The 17,388-nt window shown below is 42.0% G+C and overlaps 1 protein-coding gene across 5 annotated transcripts in view; it reads left to right on the forward strand.

Moving 5' to 3' along the window:
* Window positions 1–17,388, forward strand: part of LOC132954245 (brain-specific angiogenesis inhibitor 1-associated protein 2-like) — a 66,398-nt gene that overhangs the window by 16,254 nt on the left and 32,756 nt on the right. For all 5 annotated transcript variants that reach the window (XM_061026762.1, XM_061026763.1, XM_061026764.1 and 2 more), the window contains exons 2-3: window positions 1,851–1,926; window positions 8,995–9,081. In XM_061026762.1, coding sequence (XP_060882745.1) covers window positions 1,851–1,926; window positions 8,995–9,081 — 163 coding nt within the window. The remainder of the gene's footprint in view (window positions 1–1,850; window positions 1,927–8,994; window positions 9,082–17,388) is intronic.

The raw sequence follows: 17,388 nt of genomic DNA on the forward strand, positions 1-17,388 counted from the left end.
TTTGGTACTTTAAGAAACTGCTGATCATTAAAATAAGTGAGATTGTATCATTTGTATCAACTGACCCCCAGTCGAAAATATGTTCCTCAATTCTTAAAAACATCCTCTTTTTTCTTCTCCACAACCTTCTGCCGACCCCCAGAAATTATCTCGCGACTCCCACTGGTGTAAAGACCCTGAGGTTGCGAATCACTTGGTTATGGTATCAATTATTAACAGAGTGGCAAAGCTGCTTGTAAACAAAATCCCATTTAGCTGTATCAGAGACCAACCAGTACCAGTTTTGGTGTTAGAACAAGTCTATGCAATAAAAGCTGGAAACAATAATAACTGTACATTTGTTGTTGTGTTTGTAATTTGACAAGCAGAAATGCCAACAGTTTTTTTTATACCTATAGGCTAACAAATGTTAGAGTTTGATGATTCCTTCCTTCTATCTTTGGAGCTTTCTGATTGGTTTAAACGAGCTGCCTCTCTTACAGTAGGAACTGGTGGTGACTGCACTAAAGATTAGTTTTTTAATCCAGTCCAATTTTTGCTGTGCAGTTCTGCAAAGGCGTGTCGAAATAATTACTGCGTGTGTAATGAAAGTATAGCTGGTTTATGTCTGACTCATTTGGTGTTTGTACTGTAGGTGGGTTGCGCTGCACTCAAGCCATTTGAACTACGACTCCTGCTGGGACATTCACACACAAAAAAAACACAGATACTGTATATGTTATCCAGTCCAAATCATAGCTCTCATTAAAAGAGACAGTAAGATGAAGAGAAAAAAGTAAAAAATGCTGAGTTCTGACAGAATACATGATGCAGATGATTTCCAGGATGAGCTGCCGGGGTTCTTTCAGGTTGACACTGGTGGCATTATTCTGCCACACAGCAAAGATCCAGCATAGGAGGAGTGGATTATTAAGTGTTCTCCTGCAGTATTGATGGCCTGTGTAGGGACTGCTGCTGCAGCACTGTTGTGGTTGTCTCCGTGTCCCCTGGCTGTTCCTGGCTGTTCCTGACTGGGGACCGGCTAATTGGAGGGAGCCCTGCAGGAGCAGAAGAGGAGGAGGAGGAGGGGTGGAGGAAATGATGGTGGTTGGAGATGTCAGGCATCATGCAGTCTCTGCATTTACACCGACTCTGCCTGCAGCATATTTGATACTGATTCCCTACAGTGATGCAGTGAAATACTGCTGCCATGACGAAAAAATCAGTTCAGAGTTTTTATATAAAACGCTTAACTTTCTTGTTATGTGACACTTGAAAACAGATATGAACTTTCTTGTTTTTTGTCTTTCTAACAAGATAACCTAGCTACCTATTTATAGCTACATGAACCGTAGCACACATCCCTCATTTATATAGTTAACTTTGTCTAATGTGTTCACTGTCTGCCATAATGAGCCTCTGAGTCCATCATCTAATGCTCCAGGGTAACTTTGTGCGTCTCTGTCGATGCAAATTTCACAGTCATTTTGTTTCAAGTCCACAAGTGCATCTCCCACTCCTCCGCCAGCCGTCATCATCAACCCCCAGCATCTCCCTCCACATCCCACCTGGACCATTTCACACTGTAAGAGGGCAGGACGTAGGAGGAGGAACTCATTCCTGCCCTCATTACCATTCGAGACAAGTGTGTCCAAAGACTCTGTCGATGGCTGTTTAGATGACGGATTTTGCGGAGCTGAAGGAGGAGGTGTTTGTGTGTGTGTGTGTGCTATAAAGAAAAAGCGAGTCAGAAAGTGCAAAAGAGACCAAGTAGAGGAAGGTGTAAGTCTTCTTTTTTTTCTCCTCTGCCCTTGACCCCGCTCTGGTGATAAGCTAACCTTACATCCATCTCTTGTGTTCTCTTCTTTCAGACCATCATGGAGCAGTTCAACCCCTGCTTACGGAACTTTGTTGCCATGGGGAAGAACTACGAGAAGGCCCTTGCCAGTAAGTCCTTGTTTTTTTCTCATTTATTTTCTGTGAGCTTGAGGCACACAGCCAAGTGAGCACTCTCTCTTTCTAACAGACTGTACTGCACTGTTAGTGTAGTGGATGTGTATTCCGGGAAACAAGAACATGTTTCTCATCTGATGCAGAGGTGAGAACAGCTTTCAGTCAAAATCACAATAAAAACCTAATTTAGGCTCTTATGTACATAATAATAGACATCAAAAAGGTACAAGTACTCAGTTTTATTCCACATTTTGTTTCTGGAAACTGTCCTGTTCATTCTGCAAACCAATCATATGAATAGTCAAATGGCAGATATTTGTCCATTAAAGGAGCAATATGTCACTCTGACACGTAGTGTTTAAGATGGGTACTGTAGTCCGAGCTTTCTCCCCCCCTCCACCTCTTCCCTATAGTGTGCACACGCAGGTTGCCTGATGTCGCGGACCCTGAAGCTTCAGTGTTTAGCCAGCTCTGCATCGTTACTTGAAACCTTTCTACGCTCTAACCTCTTGATTTTTCAAAAGCGTTTCCAATATTTATCCTAGTTTCATCACGTTTCTGCTCTTGAAGCTTATTTCGAAAAATGCAGAGGCTTTTTTAGGTCTGGTTGAAGCAGTTATATCTGAACCAATTGGTCTTGCCCGCTTCAATTGCTGCAACAATTGGTTGGTTTGCCGTTTGATTCTGAGGGGCGAGGGGAAAGACGGTGTGGAGTAGCCGCCTACCTTCAAAACCAAACCATTCCACCGAAATCAAAACTTAGTAGGAGGATATAATGGCTGCCTCACTGTTGCCAGAGAAGCCACTTCAGCATAGCATGTTTCCTTAATGTCTGATGAAATAGTGAGGAAATTTTATGATTTAAATCAGTAAAAATCTTACATATTGGACCTTTAAAACACAGTGAAAAATGTAAATTGCACATGATTATGATGACTGCATGGGTTGATTTGTCTATTTAGAGCTGCAGGAGTTTATTGCAGGCTATTCATGATCTATGTTTAGGTGTTATTTTGTATCAATGAAGAAAGTCAAGCCCTGTTATAGTACGGCATTAGCTAATCCTATAGAGCCATCATTCAGCATTGTTTTGATAGCTTTTAAAACACACAGGTGTGTCTCCGCTAATGCTGCAGGTGTATGCTAATTGAAATGAATACATTTCAGACGGTCAGGCTTCTGCTTTGTCCTCTGGTTCAGTCTCTGACAACTCAAACATTATCCTTTAGGATGAACTGGATAGATAGTCAGAATTTATGTGGGGCGGAGCCAGTCAGATGTCAATTAAAATGATGGGGATGCCAGTCAAAATGTGAGGCCTACACCTTGATGAGAAATGGTAATAACTTAGAAAAAGCCCTAACCCTAACCCTTTTTGGGCTTTGTATGCATTGATTTAGAGACAGTGGAGTCAGAAATTGGGAAAAAGGGTTGGGAATGATGTGGGAAAGGAGCCACAAGTCAAATTTGAACCCAGGCCGCCCTCTCCAGAGGACATTAGCCTCTGTCAGTGCACATATTAACCACTAGGCTACCAACCCCCCGGAAAGAGTTGTTTTTTTAAATTGTATTTTATAATAATTATGAACTTTAATCAACTCTGATTTTTTTTAAAGCTTATCAAGGATTTCAACTTCAAATTATAGAGGACTCTTTTTTTCTATGTAAAACCAGATTTCCTTAGACTCTCCCACTGCACTTTGCCTTTGAGATATTTAATTTACCCTTTTGGTAACAGTGTTGCTTAACTTTCCTCCTTAAATGCTCCTCGACCTTAACCAACAGCCAAATCTCCTCAGTCCAACTAATCCAGAAATCAGTGGGGTTTCTCTCCCCTCCCCAACCTGCACCTCTATCCCCGGACGCAGAGTAACTAATCCTGGCCTTGGTGTAGGTGGGAGACAGACTGCTAGGGACTCAGTGAGCAATTAAAGACCCCTCTTTGCAGGATTGGCAAGACCCAAGGGACTTAGAGGCTCTGATTTGCGGGGGCAGGGGATGAGAGGACATACTTCAACCCATATGGTGCATTCAGGGACATTATTTAACACCAGAAGAAGCCAATAATAACTCTTTGGAAAGGGCCTGCTAGAGCTGCATTTGAGCATGTATCTCTCAGCCTTTGGTGAGTGTGAAAGCCACAGATGCAAAACAACTGCCTTCCAAAAACAGCCTTGAACTTGGTATACAAATCCCCCGGCAGCGTGATGAGGACAGTGTAGGTACAGGAAATGATGGTTGTCCTGATTAAGAGATGTGTGGTTGTTCCTCCTCTTCTCTGGAGTGAAGGATGAGTGACGGATCAGTAGCTCTGAGACGAGCCCCTCCCGTGCCAATTGTTTGCCCGCCGCACAATCAGACATCTGGTAATCCTCTCCGTCTGTCTCAGTGAGCCCCTCACCACACATTTCATTAGACAGAAGTGGAGTATCCGTATAGATCCAGCTTATCTACTCAGCCATCCTTCAGCTGCACACACACAAACGCTATAGCAGCAGCAGCATCAGCAAGAAGAAAGTGTCTGTTGCTTGGAAATCGCTTTTGAAAATCTGCTATAGCTCGCACCATTCTGCTCGCACAACCCCCATACGGCAGACTCACATATACGCACACACATTTTACTCATCAAGGCATGCAGGAGGTGTGTTTGGCATAATGTAGAGAAATCAGCCATGATGCTCAGGAGGCTCTCAGTTCGCTCAGCAAAAGGAGAAGGAGGAAACGCTTCCCGTCTTCTGCCTTTGACTCAGCTGTAATTGGTATTAGCATTAGCATATGTCCCTCAGCCTTGGACCAGAGCTGCCAAGCCTCCTGCCTTAGAGACTTCCCCCTATCGCAGGCCTGCATCTGTCTGCTGGAATAAGCCTGCCCCTGCCAGGCTATTGTTGTAAACGTGTCTCTCACCTGGCAGCTGTCTGCAGGTACAGGGCGCCATCTGTCACCTCTGAGTTCACCTCCAAAAAGCAGGGGCCATTATTTGCCAGAGATGGACTGATCGCCAGTGCTGTGTGGCAGTCGGGGCAGAAATCACTGGAAGCCCTCTCTGCCCCCTGTGCCCTTTTGATAGCCAGCACAGCTGCAGTTGAAATAATAGGGGTCTGAGGTGGATATTGATCCAGGGAAAACAGAAGAACTCTTGATCTTTATGTAGTCAGCGACAGGGAAAAGGAGGCCTGGCTGCTGATTGTGATTAACCTCACAGATTGTTTTTTTGTGTATGCTCACGATGTAGAACAAAGGTCAAAGTGTTTGTGCATGCCAATGCGTGCGTGCGTGCGTGCGTGCGTGTGTGTGTGCGTGTGTGCGTGTGTGTGTGTACACAAATGTGCAAATACACGTGACATCTGTTTAAGTGACCCTTCACCTCACTTGGTTATTAGGGTAAAAAAACAGATTACTTGCGCACTTAAGTAAGCCCATTACATTAGAAAGGCAATTAGAGATGAATGATTACAGCTTTCATCAATACAAACAAACGACTCCATATGCACAGTCAGCATTTTAAACCCTTTCATTATGTATTGATTATTTTCAACTGTGCAACGCTGAATCTAACCTGGTCAATAATAGTTTAATAGCTTAACTGTGCAATATTTACACCAAACTGGTGAACATTGTTTTTCCATGAAATCTAAAGTGAACTATCTCTATCTGCAACCCTAATCTCTGCTGATAATTACTGTGGGGTTTAGTACACATTTCTTTATTTCTTATTCATATATCTTATGTAATTCTTTTGATTTACATTATTATGTGTCTTTCTGCCACTCTTCGATTGTACCGAAATAAGAATTTAGCAGTTGAATCAAAAAAAAAATTCGGGGGCCGGGGGCTTTTTGTGCCTTTTTATTGTAGAGATAGGACAGGGGATAGAGTCAGAAATCAGGGGCAGATAGAGTGAGGAACGACATGCGGGGAAGAAGCCACAGGTCGGATTGGAACCCGGGCCGCCTGCTCGGAGGACCACAGCCTCCGTACATGGGGCACACACACTTACCACTAGGCTATCAGAACCTCTTGAATCAGATTTTTATCTTCAATACAAATCCTGGCTAAACATTTCAGTTTTTTTCCCCTTTTTTCTTTTTTTCTTTCAGCGCCTCACCAAACCTCAGTTTCAGTCCACATGAATGTCATGAGTCCCTACAAGATGCAGGTTTAACAGAGTCCAACATACACCGGCTACCAGCAGGACATTTGAACATTTCCTAGAGTACTCTCTTTCAAATCATGTCACTGCTGTTTTTGTAAATATATCTAATTGAATTGGATTAAGAATTTGGTAATGTAGGGGCGCAGAGGTTGCAGGGGAATGTACATGTACGTAGCGCATCTGAGCACTAGGACAAGCTAACGACAGCTCAGCTTTGTTAGACCCTCCTAATGTTATTTAGCAACCAATTGCATCAGATTTTTTATCATGACACTGCTCTTTGGAGATTAGATTAAATCACAGGGTCTTCTTGTTTCAGAAGGAGGAATGTATCATTCTGCCAATCAGTAAATACTTTGTCAGAGAATGGTCATTTTGAGTGTCATTGCAGTTCACAGCTTGCCCTGTTATTTCTCCTGTATTGCTCTGTGCACAGTGATGCGGCTGTAAAACCAAAGGGTTATGTTTATGTTTGACTGCCAAAATGGAATTTGACTCGGGGACTTATTGACTGATGATTGGAACCACCAACCTAGCACTTAGTGACTCCTTTCACTTTCCTTCTCTACCTGAAAAGTTGCACTGCAGTTTCAGCCACTAAACAACAACTACTGAGACAATCAGACATCCTGTGTTGCCGAGGGGGACTCCCCAGCAGGTGGAAGCCACGACTGTACAGGTGTATGAACCGTAATCAGTTTACAAAAATCAAAAGCCTCCACAAGTTACTGTGGCACCCTGCTGTCAAGTGTTCGGACATATTGACTAAAAAGATGAAATGGAACGGTGGAAGGGAAAGGCCAATGGTGACTAACAGCATGTGGTTAACAGCGTGACATTGCTATTTCCTCGGCCGGCAAATATTGAATTATAGAGGTCAGTTTTGTCAGAGATCAAAAGAGCCGGGGAATGAAAAATGTTCCTAAAATTGAATCAAACACAAAGACATTTCATGTTTGAACACACAAAGCATAAGACAAACTTGTCTGCTGTAATGTGTGGTTTCTGTCAACAAATTAGCAGCAAAGGAAAACGGGTCTTTACAGCTCTTATCTGAAAAGGCCAACTGAATGAAAGTTTAAAAAAAAAGCCCTCCAAATATTAAATGTAATTCTCATACACATTAGGGAATAATATTCTTACTTCTCAATTTGACACTTGTAACAAAACCTTACAGAAAAAGCCATTTTGTGCCTGTGTGGATTCCCCATCGAGCCCGGATTATCTGTCAGGAATGAATTTCCTCCTTGCAATTAAGCATGCTGAATGCAAACAAGATGCTGCTGAGTAATTACGAAGCAACATCAGCGCTGCCTTATTTTCTGATGGCGAGAGGCTGTGATTCACGACTTGAAAAGAATCTGAGGAAAAGCAGAAGAGCTGTAGGGAAAAAGGATGAAAGAGTGTAAATGTTTCAGCATCACTGGCCAGACTTCTGAGAACTTTGTTTACACATTCTGTTGAAGCCTTTTCCTAACCTCTACTTAAGTTTACATACAATCCTTTAATCTTGATGCTAGGGTCTGGATTTTTTGGATGTGAAGTGTTCTGATTTCATTTTGTAGTGCAGTTATAGTCCAATTAGGAGTGACGAATCATGTATCAGCTGGCCTTTGGTGTATGCAGGAAATACAGTCAGTCAGAGATCCCAAGGAAGCAGAACGTATCAGCCATAATGACATCAAGGCTCCTATGGGCAGTAATCTGAGGACGATTTCTTTATCTCTATAAACAGATATCTGCATGCAAGAACAGTTGACAATATGTTCTAGATTAAAAAAATCCAACTGGAGTGGAAAATCTGCTTCATGCCGAATCGTGAAAAGCTTATCAGGGTCTATATTGTCTCACTTCTTGGAATCCATCGGAAATGGTCAATCCAACCAACATTCTGCATTTTTAAAAGATGTGTTCTTCTCCTCTTGAGGACAGACCTGACAAAGCTTATTTTTTCTTTATTTTTATCGCAGGAAAATCGGTTCATAATAACACTGAAGTAAGCCGTGTTGAAGCCTCTGTGTGACTTAATATTTACAGTTGATTTGAGACTCACAAACAGATGACCCGGCACTAGTCTGGTGGATGTGATGAATTTAAGAAATGACAGCATTTATTTTGCAGACACATCTTGAATGGTGAAGCAAACATGGTCTTCTCTAAAGTGGCTAATGTGAATGCAAACAATGCAGTGCACAGAAAATGAATCATTGGCTGGAAGTTGTTTATCGCTAAATTCTAGCTACACTAGAAGTTGTCTATCCACCCCAGAAGGATATATGGTCGTCAGTGGGGATAATCCTATGGGACTTAATTATTTGTCGGTTAAACAGAAGTTTTAATTCAGATGTACATACTAGTCCAAAGGTAAGAAAACAATCAACACATAAAATGTATTCAAAATTGGTTGAGTATTTTGGTTTGCAGAATGTGGATAATGTTAGCAGTGCTAGCGCCCCTAGCCTTCGGTCCTCCCTGTAGGTTAATATCCACATTCCTGTGCTTAACGTGGTTATGCATTTTTCCCGGTCGATATGCCAACTTGATGAAGCCTACATACTTTTTCATCTCAGCTTTCTACATCAACATACCGCAGAACCGCACTGCTCTTATTCGAGAAGCTTGTGTGCTTGTTTACATCTAGGTGGTAGAGTGGGGAGAGTAGGCCCATTTGCTGGAGCTACAAACCGTCGTGGCTAGAGCCTTGGCTAGTGGCTGGGTTGCAGTTTGAGCTTAACATTTGAACAGCATTGAGGGCCATACAAATATTAATAATGAATTTATCTGACAAGTCATTTTGTTGCAGACTGATAAGCGTAATGACCAGGTTATAGTCAATGAGATAAGCCTTTTTCAAATATGTAATGTGAAATGTTATGTCTTATTTTTTCTATTTTTCTTGTCTTTGTTAGATGTGACGTTTGCTGCCAAAGGCTACTTCGACGCTCTGGTCAGAATGGGCGAACTTGCCAGTGAGAGTCAAGGCTCGAAAGATTTGGGTAAGTGACTCACAAACACCAGATTTGATCTTGTTTTTTTCCCACTTTTCTTTCTTGGTGTTGGACTGACATCAGCCTCTGCAGCAGCAGCATCACTTCCCTATACACCTACATCCATATGCAAGTCATCCAATATCGGCTTCCTGTACAACATAGTTACACATCTTGTTGCTTAAGTTGTCAAATTAGAGGTTTTACTCAGCCCTAATTCCTTTTTTTTGTTGGGTTTTATCCTTGAGAGAACAACTTTTTTCAAAATGATTGGCCTCCTTATGTCAAGGGAATGTCATCACCGGTAGAAATGGGTAACAGTAATGAATACAGTACCATCAGCACAGTGAGGTGAAAGCTGATCATCATTTATTTACACCATTATAGATGGAAGTAGCATGTTTTTCTTCCTATCTGAAGATTGATTTTGGAGAAGCCTTTTGATATGCATTGAAGCAGTTTCCCAATAAGTTGAATTTCAGAGTTGTATTGATTCTGTGAGGAACATGAATCCCTATATCAGTTGTCAAGAGGCTACATCGTATGTGGTGTGTTTGCCAATAAGATGTTTCTGTGATCTGGTTCCAAACACAGAGGTCAACTGGAGAAGCAACATCTGGTCCTCTCGCCGCAAGTCGTTTCCTAGGTGATCTCTGTCTGTATTTACTGTCAGCAGCCCTAAGGAAAATCAGCTCCTGTTTGAAAAGTTTCCCTCTCGCACTGATTGTGCTTTCCACTGCTTGATCTGTGTAGAAGTAGCTGTTGATTTGACGGGGCTTTTGTTGCAGCTGAGCTAAGATCCAGTTTGGGTTTCCACCAGCTCAGCCAGCCGGGGACTGACATGAAAGTGCTCTCAGGATGTCAAATACAGAAAGCGACCCTCTCTCTCTCTCTTCCTCTATCTCTCTATCGTGGCACTTGTGTGAGGTTTCCCGTTGATTACAAACTTCACAGCCTTATACGTACAGTAGTGGGCTCTTCTAAGCCACATATCCTCAGCTGAACTGGAACACAAACGGGAGCAACTACTGCAGGAGATTCCATATAATTGTAGGTAGTCGTCTCTTTTTTTTTGTTACTCATTTTCATGACAGATGTAACGATGCTGACGTTGGAAATTTTATATAGTTTGAGTGTGCGTGTGTGTGTGTGTGTGTGTGTGGGGGGGGGGTGAACATATATCAGCTTACGCACCTCTTTTGTCAGATGTGCGTATGAGGAAGCTGAAATTTGATCAATGTTCAAAAGCACTGCCTGCAGGAAGATTTGCAAGGGACGTGATGTTTGCAATGACTTATTCTGCTGGTGAAAATACTCAGTCTATATGTCTGGTTTTTGTTTTTCTGAGTTGATCCAGTCTGAGTCTGTCTGTGCAGCTCTAACTAGAAAGAGAAACGGTTCAAAAAATATCTGCTACTGATGTTCACTGGAAAATTGTAGTGCATGACACCAGCGTTCCACAGGGTGGGATTGATGTTATTTTATTTTCCAGCCACCTGCTCATGACTTTTTTTTGGAGACCCCACCCCGAGGTTGATGCCAGGGCCCTGACCTTCTGTCAGTGATGTGCAGGAATGAGGCCCAGAGCTTAGAGTTTCCTGTTTGTCTGCTTGGTAGAGAACAGAAATACCCACAGATTGGAGGGAAAAAAGGGCATCACATGGTAGCTTAACAAAACCACAGACCATGTGCTAATTGGTGTTTAAAGATTTAAAGACTTTGTTTCTCTTCATTACTTTCTGAACTACAACATTTTTTTGTGTTGTACCTATTTTCGTCCTATTGAAATCTGTGTTTCGATTGCAATATGAAAATGTTGAAACAGATGAGAGATTTATGCCCTGGGAAACCCGTGGCCATAATACCCTTCTCACATTGTAATTCAGGGTATATCTGCATAATATTTAAGCAATTAACATCTATCAGTTATACATTTCAATCTAAAACTGGATTGTTATTTAGGTTTCTGTAAATTTCCCTGATATCTGGTTTGAATTGGTGTGTTTATTAGGGCTGGGAATCTTTGGGTGTCTCACGATTCGATTTCGTTTCTTGGGGTGACGATTTTTGATTCAAAACAATTCTGGATCCAGGGATTCAAAGTCTATTTTTGAATTAGTACATACTTCAGGATCTACTCCACTCATCTGCGAGACTGGCTGAATTTCTTGCTGCTCCACTTGGAATTCTACTGAGTTAAAGAGCTAGCCTTAGCACTTAGCAGAAAGTGACTGATTAACCCAAAAAGAAGAAAAAAAGTTCTAAAAAAAAAAGTTATGAATCTATTTAAAATCTCAGAAGATAAGAATCTCAAATTTGTACATTTCCTCCACCCCTAGTGTTTATGCTCAGTTCTTGAGCTTTTGGCTTCATTCTGTGCAACAGGTGGATGCTGAGGCATGCTGTCCATTTGTGTATACACTGTACAATTTCCACACACACACACCATTGTTGTGTGCAAGATGCCAATCAAGTATGATAAACAACACCCACAACGTCTTGAATAATGGTCCAAACAGCATCAGATATGATATTAAGTGTTGCTGAGAGGTATATTTTGTGTCTCTCAGGCAAATCTCTCTGTCGTCATGATTGTGGCTTGCTCACTTTGATTCCCTTTTTTAGCTGAGTTTCAGTATTTTGTCCAGATTTCACAACAGTAACTGATACAGATATGTGTAAGTGTAATCTTCTATTGGCGTAGCCTCACAAACACTACACTGCATCCGAGATTCTCCCCTCTCACAATCAACTATACCAGTGGCATGATCAGTTGCCATAATAAGATAGCGAATTATTGATCGGCTCATTATCTTTAAAATGATAAATATCTGAAATGTATCTGCCTTGTATGCATTTGCTTCCTATGCGCCTATTCGTTTGCTCTCCCCTCTTTATAGCCTGTTCGTTAATTCCACAGAGACTTGTAAGAGACGGGTTGCAAATGGTCCCACCTACACACCTAAGAGTCGGCAGCTGCTCTCCATCTCTCTCTCTCTCTCTCTTCCTTTCTCCCTCCCTCCCTCCCCTTATTCCTTCTGTCTTTACCTTACACATGCACAAACACACACAGAAACACACACACACATGCACAGATATGTATATTATTCTCAAACAGGGAATGTCAAAACTTGATCAATTGAATGCCCATATCATCAACTAAACAACATCCACTACGCCCTCTAGAACACAGCATTTACTACAGAAGTCAACCTGACAATATGTCCATGTGTGTCTTCATGCCTTTTCTGCTTACATGGCTGTGTGCATTTTCTATGCATAAACCTCCTGTCAGTTCTAGGTGTTTATACAGTACTAGTGCTCTTTTAATCCACTTGTGTATATCTCCGCCTAAAGAGACTGACTCTCTCTCTCACACCAGCCCCACTACTCCCACACTATCCCTCCCACACACCCTCCTCTGGTTGGACTAATCATCGCCTGTCACTTTGCCACCCACACACACACATGCATGCACACACACACACACTTGAACACACACCTCCCCGCCCTCTTTCTCTCTCTCTCTCTCTCTCTCTCTCTCTTTTCATTCTCTTCCCTTCTCTCCCTCCGGTTCTACCATCTTCCTCTGCTTTTATCCCTCATAATAAAGAAAGAGTGAGCTTATTACATCAGGGACATTTGTGGCTTTCCAAACCTTCTAGGGAAATGCAGCAAGTGTAGAGTTGTTGCAGAGCTGGATATATTTACGACAATCTTAGCCGACTAGCCCTGCTTCATTTTGTTTATATGTGTCTGAACTAAGAGGCTTGTTATTTACGACCAGACCCGAGCTTACGGGTTTTAAACCCCTCTTAAAATTCTGAGTGTTTCAATTTCCTCATCATCTCTAAAGCGCTCATTTGTCTTTGTTTTCATCAGCCGGGTTTGCCTTTCCACTGAAAAGTTAACATGCATTGTAGTGTTTTAAAATTGTACAACCTAGGGCTGCACTATAAACTATAATGTCATCTTTTGAGCTCTCGCAGCAAACACATCATAAAAGTCTGGGTTTCTGCAATAAATAAGAAAACATTTTATGTGAACAAGCAGTACTTTTTTTACTCAGCATGTGAACATTTTACTATTGGATAGAAGCCGGTTATAATGGCCGTGCGTTTTCAATCAGACAAAGCTTAGGCTTGCTATCAGCTACCCTCAGATGAATTGGTGCCAATTTAGTGTTTTTTTAAAAACAACTTCTTTTTAGTTTTATGGGGGGGGGGAACAAGGAGAAACAATGTCTGTGTAGATTCTCAGTCAGAGAGGAGGAACATGTTGCAACAGCAACAGGTATTGTGTGAAACATGAAGATAGTTAGAGACACTGAGTTTTAGCTAGTAGTCATTCTTGAAGATTTGTGTGGGCCTAATTATCGCACATATTGTTCATGTTGCATTGCAATACGGGACAATGGTATCGCACATCTCGTACTTTCATCATGTTGTGCAGGCCTACAGTAGTACATTGTTGAGATGGCCTTTGTTGATTTTATCCAACTATGCAGCCTATCCTAAGCTAGGTGTAAGAATAAATGTTTATCAGATATTGCTTCTGATCATAAATGCTTTCCTCACATTTCATCTCACATAGTTCGGTTTCACAATTTTCCATTTTAACCCTATACCTTTATTGGCCGTTAGCAAAGGCAAGAACATTAGCCTAGTCCATTGGTTCCCAACCTGGGGTTCCCTAGGTTGGCTTTTTCTACTCATGAAGTTGTCAAAATTAGATTTGCACAAATGAGCTTAAATTGTGATACCACACTTACTGGATCCTGGAAGTCTTTGCAATTACTGTATGTGTAGGCCTATTCTTTTGTGATTCAACCTGTGAAAATAAATCCAAATTGTTTTAAATGTTTGCGGTAATACATCGGTTTTTTTTGTGTGGGTCCTGCGGTGGCTTAGATAAATTAGGGGTGTCCAAGGAAAAAAAGGGTTGGGAACCAATGCTATATCAACGGATAAGGCAAGATGGCTTTCAATATGCCAAATTGAAGATGCATTTAAGGAACTCCACCTAACTGGGCACAAGGTGTGGCCTGTTTGCACATTTGCACAACCGATTTTTTTAACAGTATTTTGCCCAAAAACAAGAACATCATACTGTATAACGAACATTTTCTAAAAACCAACATTTGGAAAACATCACCATTTCCCTGCATGAATCTGTTAACTTGACAGGGTAGTAAGAAGATAGTTAAGGGTAAGATAGTGAAAGGAAATAGCTTGTTGATAATGGGGCTGTTTACAACTCCCCAGTCTGGTCAGCCGGTTCTTTTAGAGTCCTCAGGTGAAGTGCAGTTAAGAGGTGCTCTGTGTCTTTTTTGGCTGGGTGTGTTCCACTACAACTGTCCCACATGGCTAATATTTCACTGCTGTAAGTTTTAGGGGATTAGTGTCAAAGTCAGCCTACAGCTGAGCATATGAAGAGGCACTGCAAGTGTAGTGTCTTTTCCAAATGCAACGGCGAATCCTAGCTTGGTAAACCATTAACAGTGAACTCCCTCTTGAGCCGTTTGGCTGATTATTCTGTTTTCAAGAACCCGGGCTGGAATGTGAAGTACTTACAGTTCAGCCTCTCAGGCCAGAGGAAATCAAATCTCTTTCCCTCCTCATATCAACATCTGCAGCCATGCCAATTATAGTAATAACACACATGTATGACTCAGCAAAAAGTCTTCTCTTTGGGGAAATTACATGCAATAGAGAGGGGTAAAGAGGGGTTATAGTAACCTGTACTAAACCAGTGCATTGCTTAGTTTGCTGCAGGGGAGAAAAAAAATACAACACCTCGTAGTCCGCTCAGTAATTACCCATGAAAAAAAAAAGGTTTCACATGGGGAAAATGAGGCTGCAAACTAAGGTAGTATAATTGTCTTTTTAAGGTTAATGGATTTGGGACATAGGCATTAACTTTCCATGGTAAACAGATGCTGTCTAAAAGGCTAAACAGCACGCCTGTTGTCAAGATCAGAGGTGGTGGCAGGTGAAATGTTAACTCTGACATGCTGTATTGGAATGAGCGCCCACCAGTACTCGCACTGTAAACACTCATGAGGCTCTCCCTCCCCCCCCCCCCCCCCCCCTCTCTCTCTCTCTCTCTCTTTCCCCTCTCTCGCTCTCTGCTCAGTCTGGCCTACCTCTCTCCTCCTCCAGCACCTGTCCCTGTTTAAATGAGAGCAGAGGAGCTCTTTTCTTAGCTCTGTGCCACCATCCCAGGGGTCCCTGCCTTCTCACTGCTCTATTTTATGAGGCAAGCACTGCATGATGGGAAGTCAGTGCCCCCCCCAATTGCTCCACATGTACACGCACATTCACGTTGCCCTTCATCCGCTCATGGCGGTGCCATGTGCCGAAGGTGAGCACGGATACATGGACGGACAAAAATTGCACTCTCTCTTTGTTTTCTGTAGATCAGCACACACACTCAACTCTCCAGCACACACTTGTAAGAATAATTGATGCGTTTACATTCTGCAAAGGTTAAGGTGGCATGCAACAACACAAAGCACCACAGTCAGTGCCATGCTAATGTGATGGTGTGAGCGAACCAGTAATTCAACTTTTTGAGGGGATTTAATTGTGTTGTATGCCAATCAGATTTTTTTTGAAAATGTTCTGCGTCATGATTAAGCAAGAGCCTCTGAGGTTATTTCTATGGAAGATGTGAGATTTGGTTGTGGAGTTGCTTTGATTTTCTAGTATGAGGCATATGAGGCCCATTGCTCTCAAAAGACATGTGTGTGTGCGGCCCCTAAACTCCGGATGAACTCGAATGCATCATGTGTGGAGACCTGTTTTGACCCCCAGCGATCAAGTAACCGGCTCACACAGTCAAAGCGCTCTGTTTGGTTTTCAATCAGCCCCTCCTTCAATCTTCATACCTCAACAGGTAGCTGCATGACTCTGCAGCTTTTCTGCCTGCCTACACTCAAGTGCAAATGACTCTGCTAGACAGCTTGTGAGAAACTGAGCTATTTCTAAGGCTTAAAATGGTGGGTTTTTTCTTCTGTCGCATGGAGGTATCACTCGTTCTCCAGGTTTTTTTTTCCTCCTTCACTTTGCCCTCGTCCTCCCTATAGCTGTTGCTCACGCAGTCTGCTTAATTTGCCCTGGAAGAAAGTCTGCTCCTCTTTTAATGTTGAGCTTTCTTCACTTTGAACCTCCATGCTGCGACTCTGAGAAGACTTTGTCGCTAATAGCAGAGAGACAAAAAAAACAACCCGGATCTTTTAGGGATTCCTCATCACCACAAAACAAATTGCCATTCCTGACCTTTTTCACCCTTCTTATTTAACTTGTCGTATCATGATTTCAGTTTTTTTTCTCGCCTCCTCAGTCCCTCTATGTTTCTGTCGACTTTGATTCATCATTTATGCTTTCAGCGACGAGGAAAAGCAGATACGTTATCAAAAGGGAGTTTTTTGTGCTGCAGTAATCAAAGTTTCTCTCTGGGGACCTACTTTCACTCTCTTATGAGAGTTTAAGTTAAAGCCTACCATTGCTTTTGCAGCCTTCTGCAGAATTCTGTTCAGTTATTAAATCTTTACTGTAATAGTGGAATCTTGTTTCTATCCAGGGAGAAAATATGAAGGATACATGGCAAGCTTATATTTCCTTTTGGACGTAAAATGTTTAGTTCTCATAAATGTTATGGGATGTTGACGCTATGATATTTTTCATGACCTCGGCAACTTGAACATTTTCTTCAGAGCATTCTTCTTAGCTTTTTAAACTCACATTAAACTGAACATTTCTTTTGATCATGAAGTGAGAAAAAAGTGAGCCAGGCCGCATCAATCACTGAGGTTTTCTGCCCCTCTGTCACTGTCAGTTTGTTGACTTTTTTTTCAATTTCAGCAGGCCTTTAAACGCACAGTGTGTAAATTACGCGCTCTCAATCAAAAAAAACCAAAAAAACAAATGACGTTGAGGCTTGCAGGGAATCATGGGAGTGATTCTCCTCCACTCCAGCCCTGATGAAAACGAACTCCCCAGCTCATGCAGCAACGTGTCCGATGTGTCCTTGGGCAAGACAATTAACCCCACTGAATGGGATTAGTTACTTCTGATGGTTTCTCTACACAGCAGCCTCTACCATCACTGTGTGAATGGGTAGGTGTGACCTACAGTGGAAATATTTAAGCTAATGTAAGTACTCAACAAAAGAAATATATAACACCAAACCTTTCTCCGTTCTCTGTTTATGTCATGTGACATCTTCAACTTTGTTGGTAGCTTAACTGTAAACTGACCAACTTAAATCTATTGGACTTGTTGGACCAGGAAGTATGTGCATCTTTGCAATTCA

This window comes from Labrus mixtus, chromosome 20 (assembly GCF_963584025.1).
Source record: "Labrus mixtus chromosome 20, fLabMix1.1, whole genome shotgun sequence".
Lineage (NCBI taxonomy): Eukaryota > Metazoa > Chordata > Actinopteri > Labriformes > Labridae > Labrus > Labrus mixtus.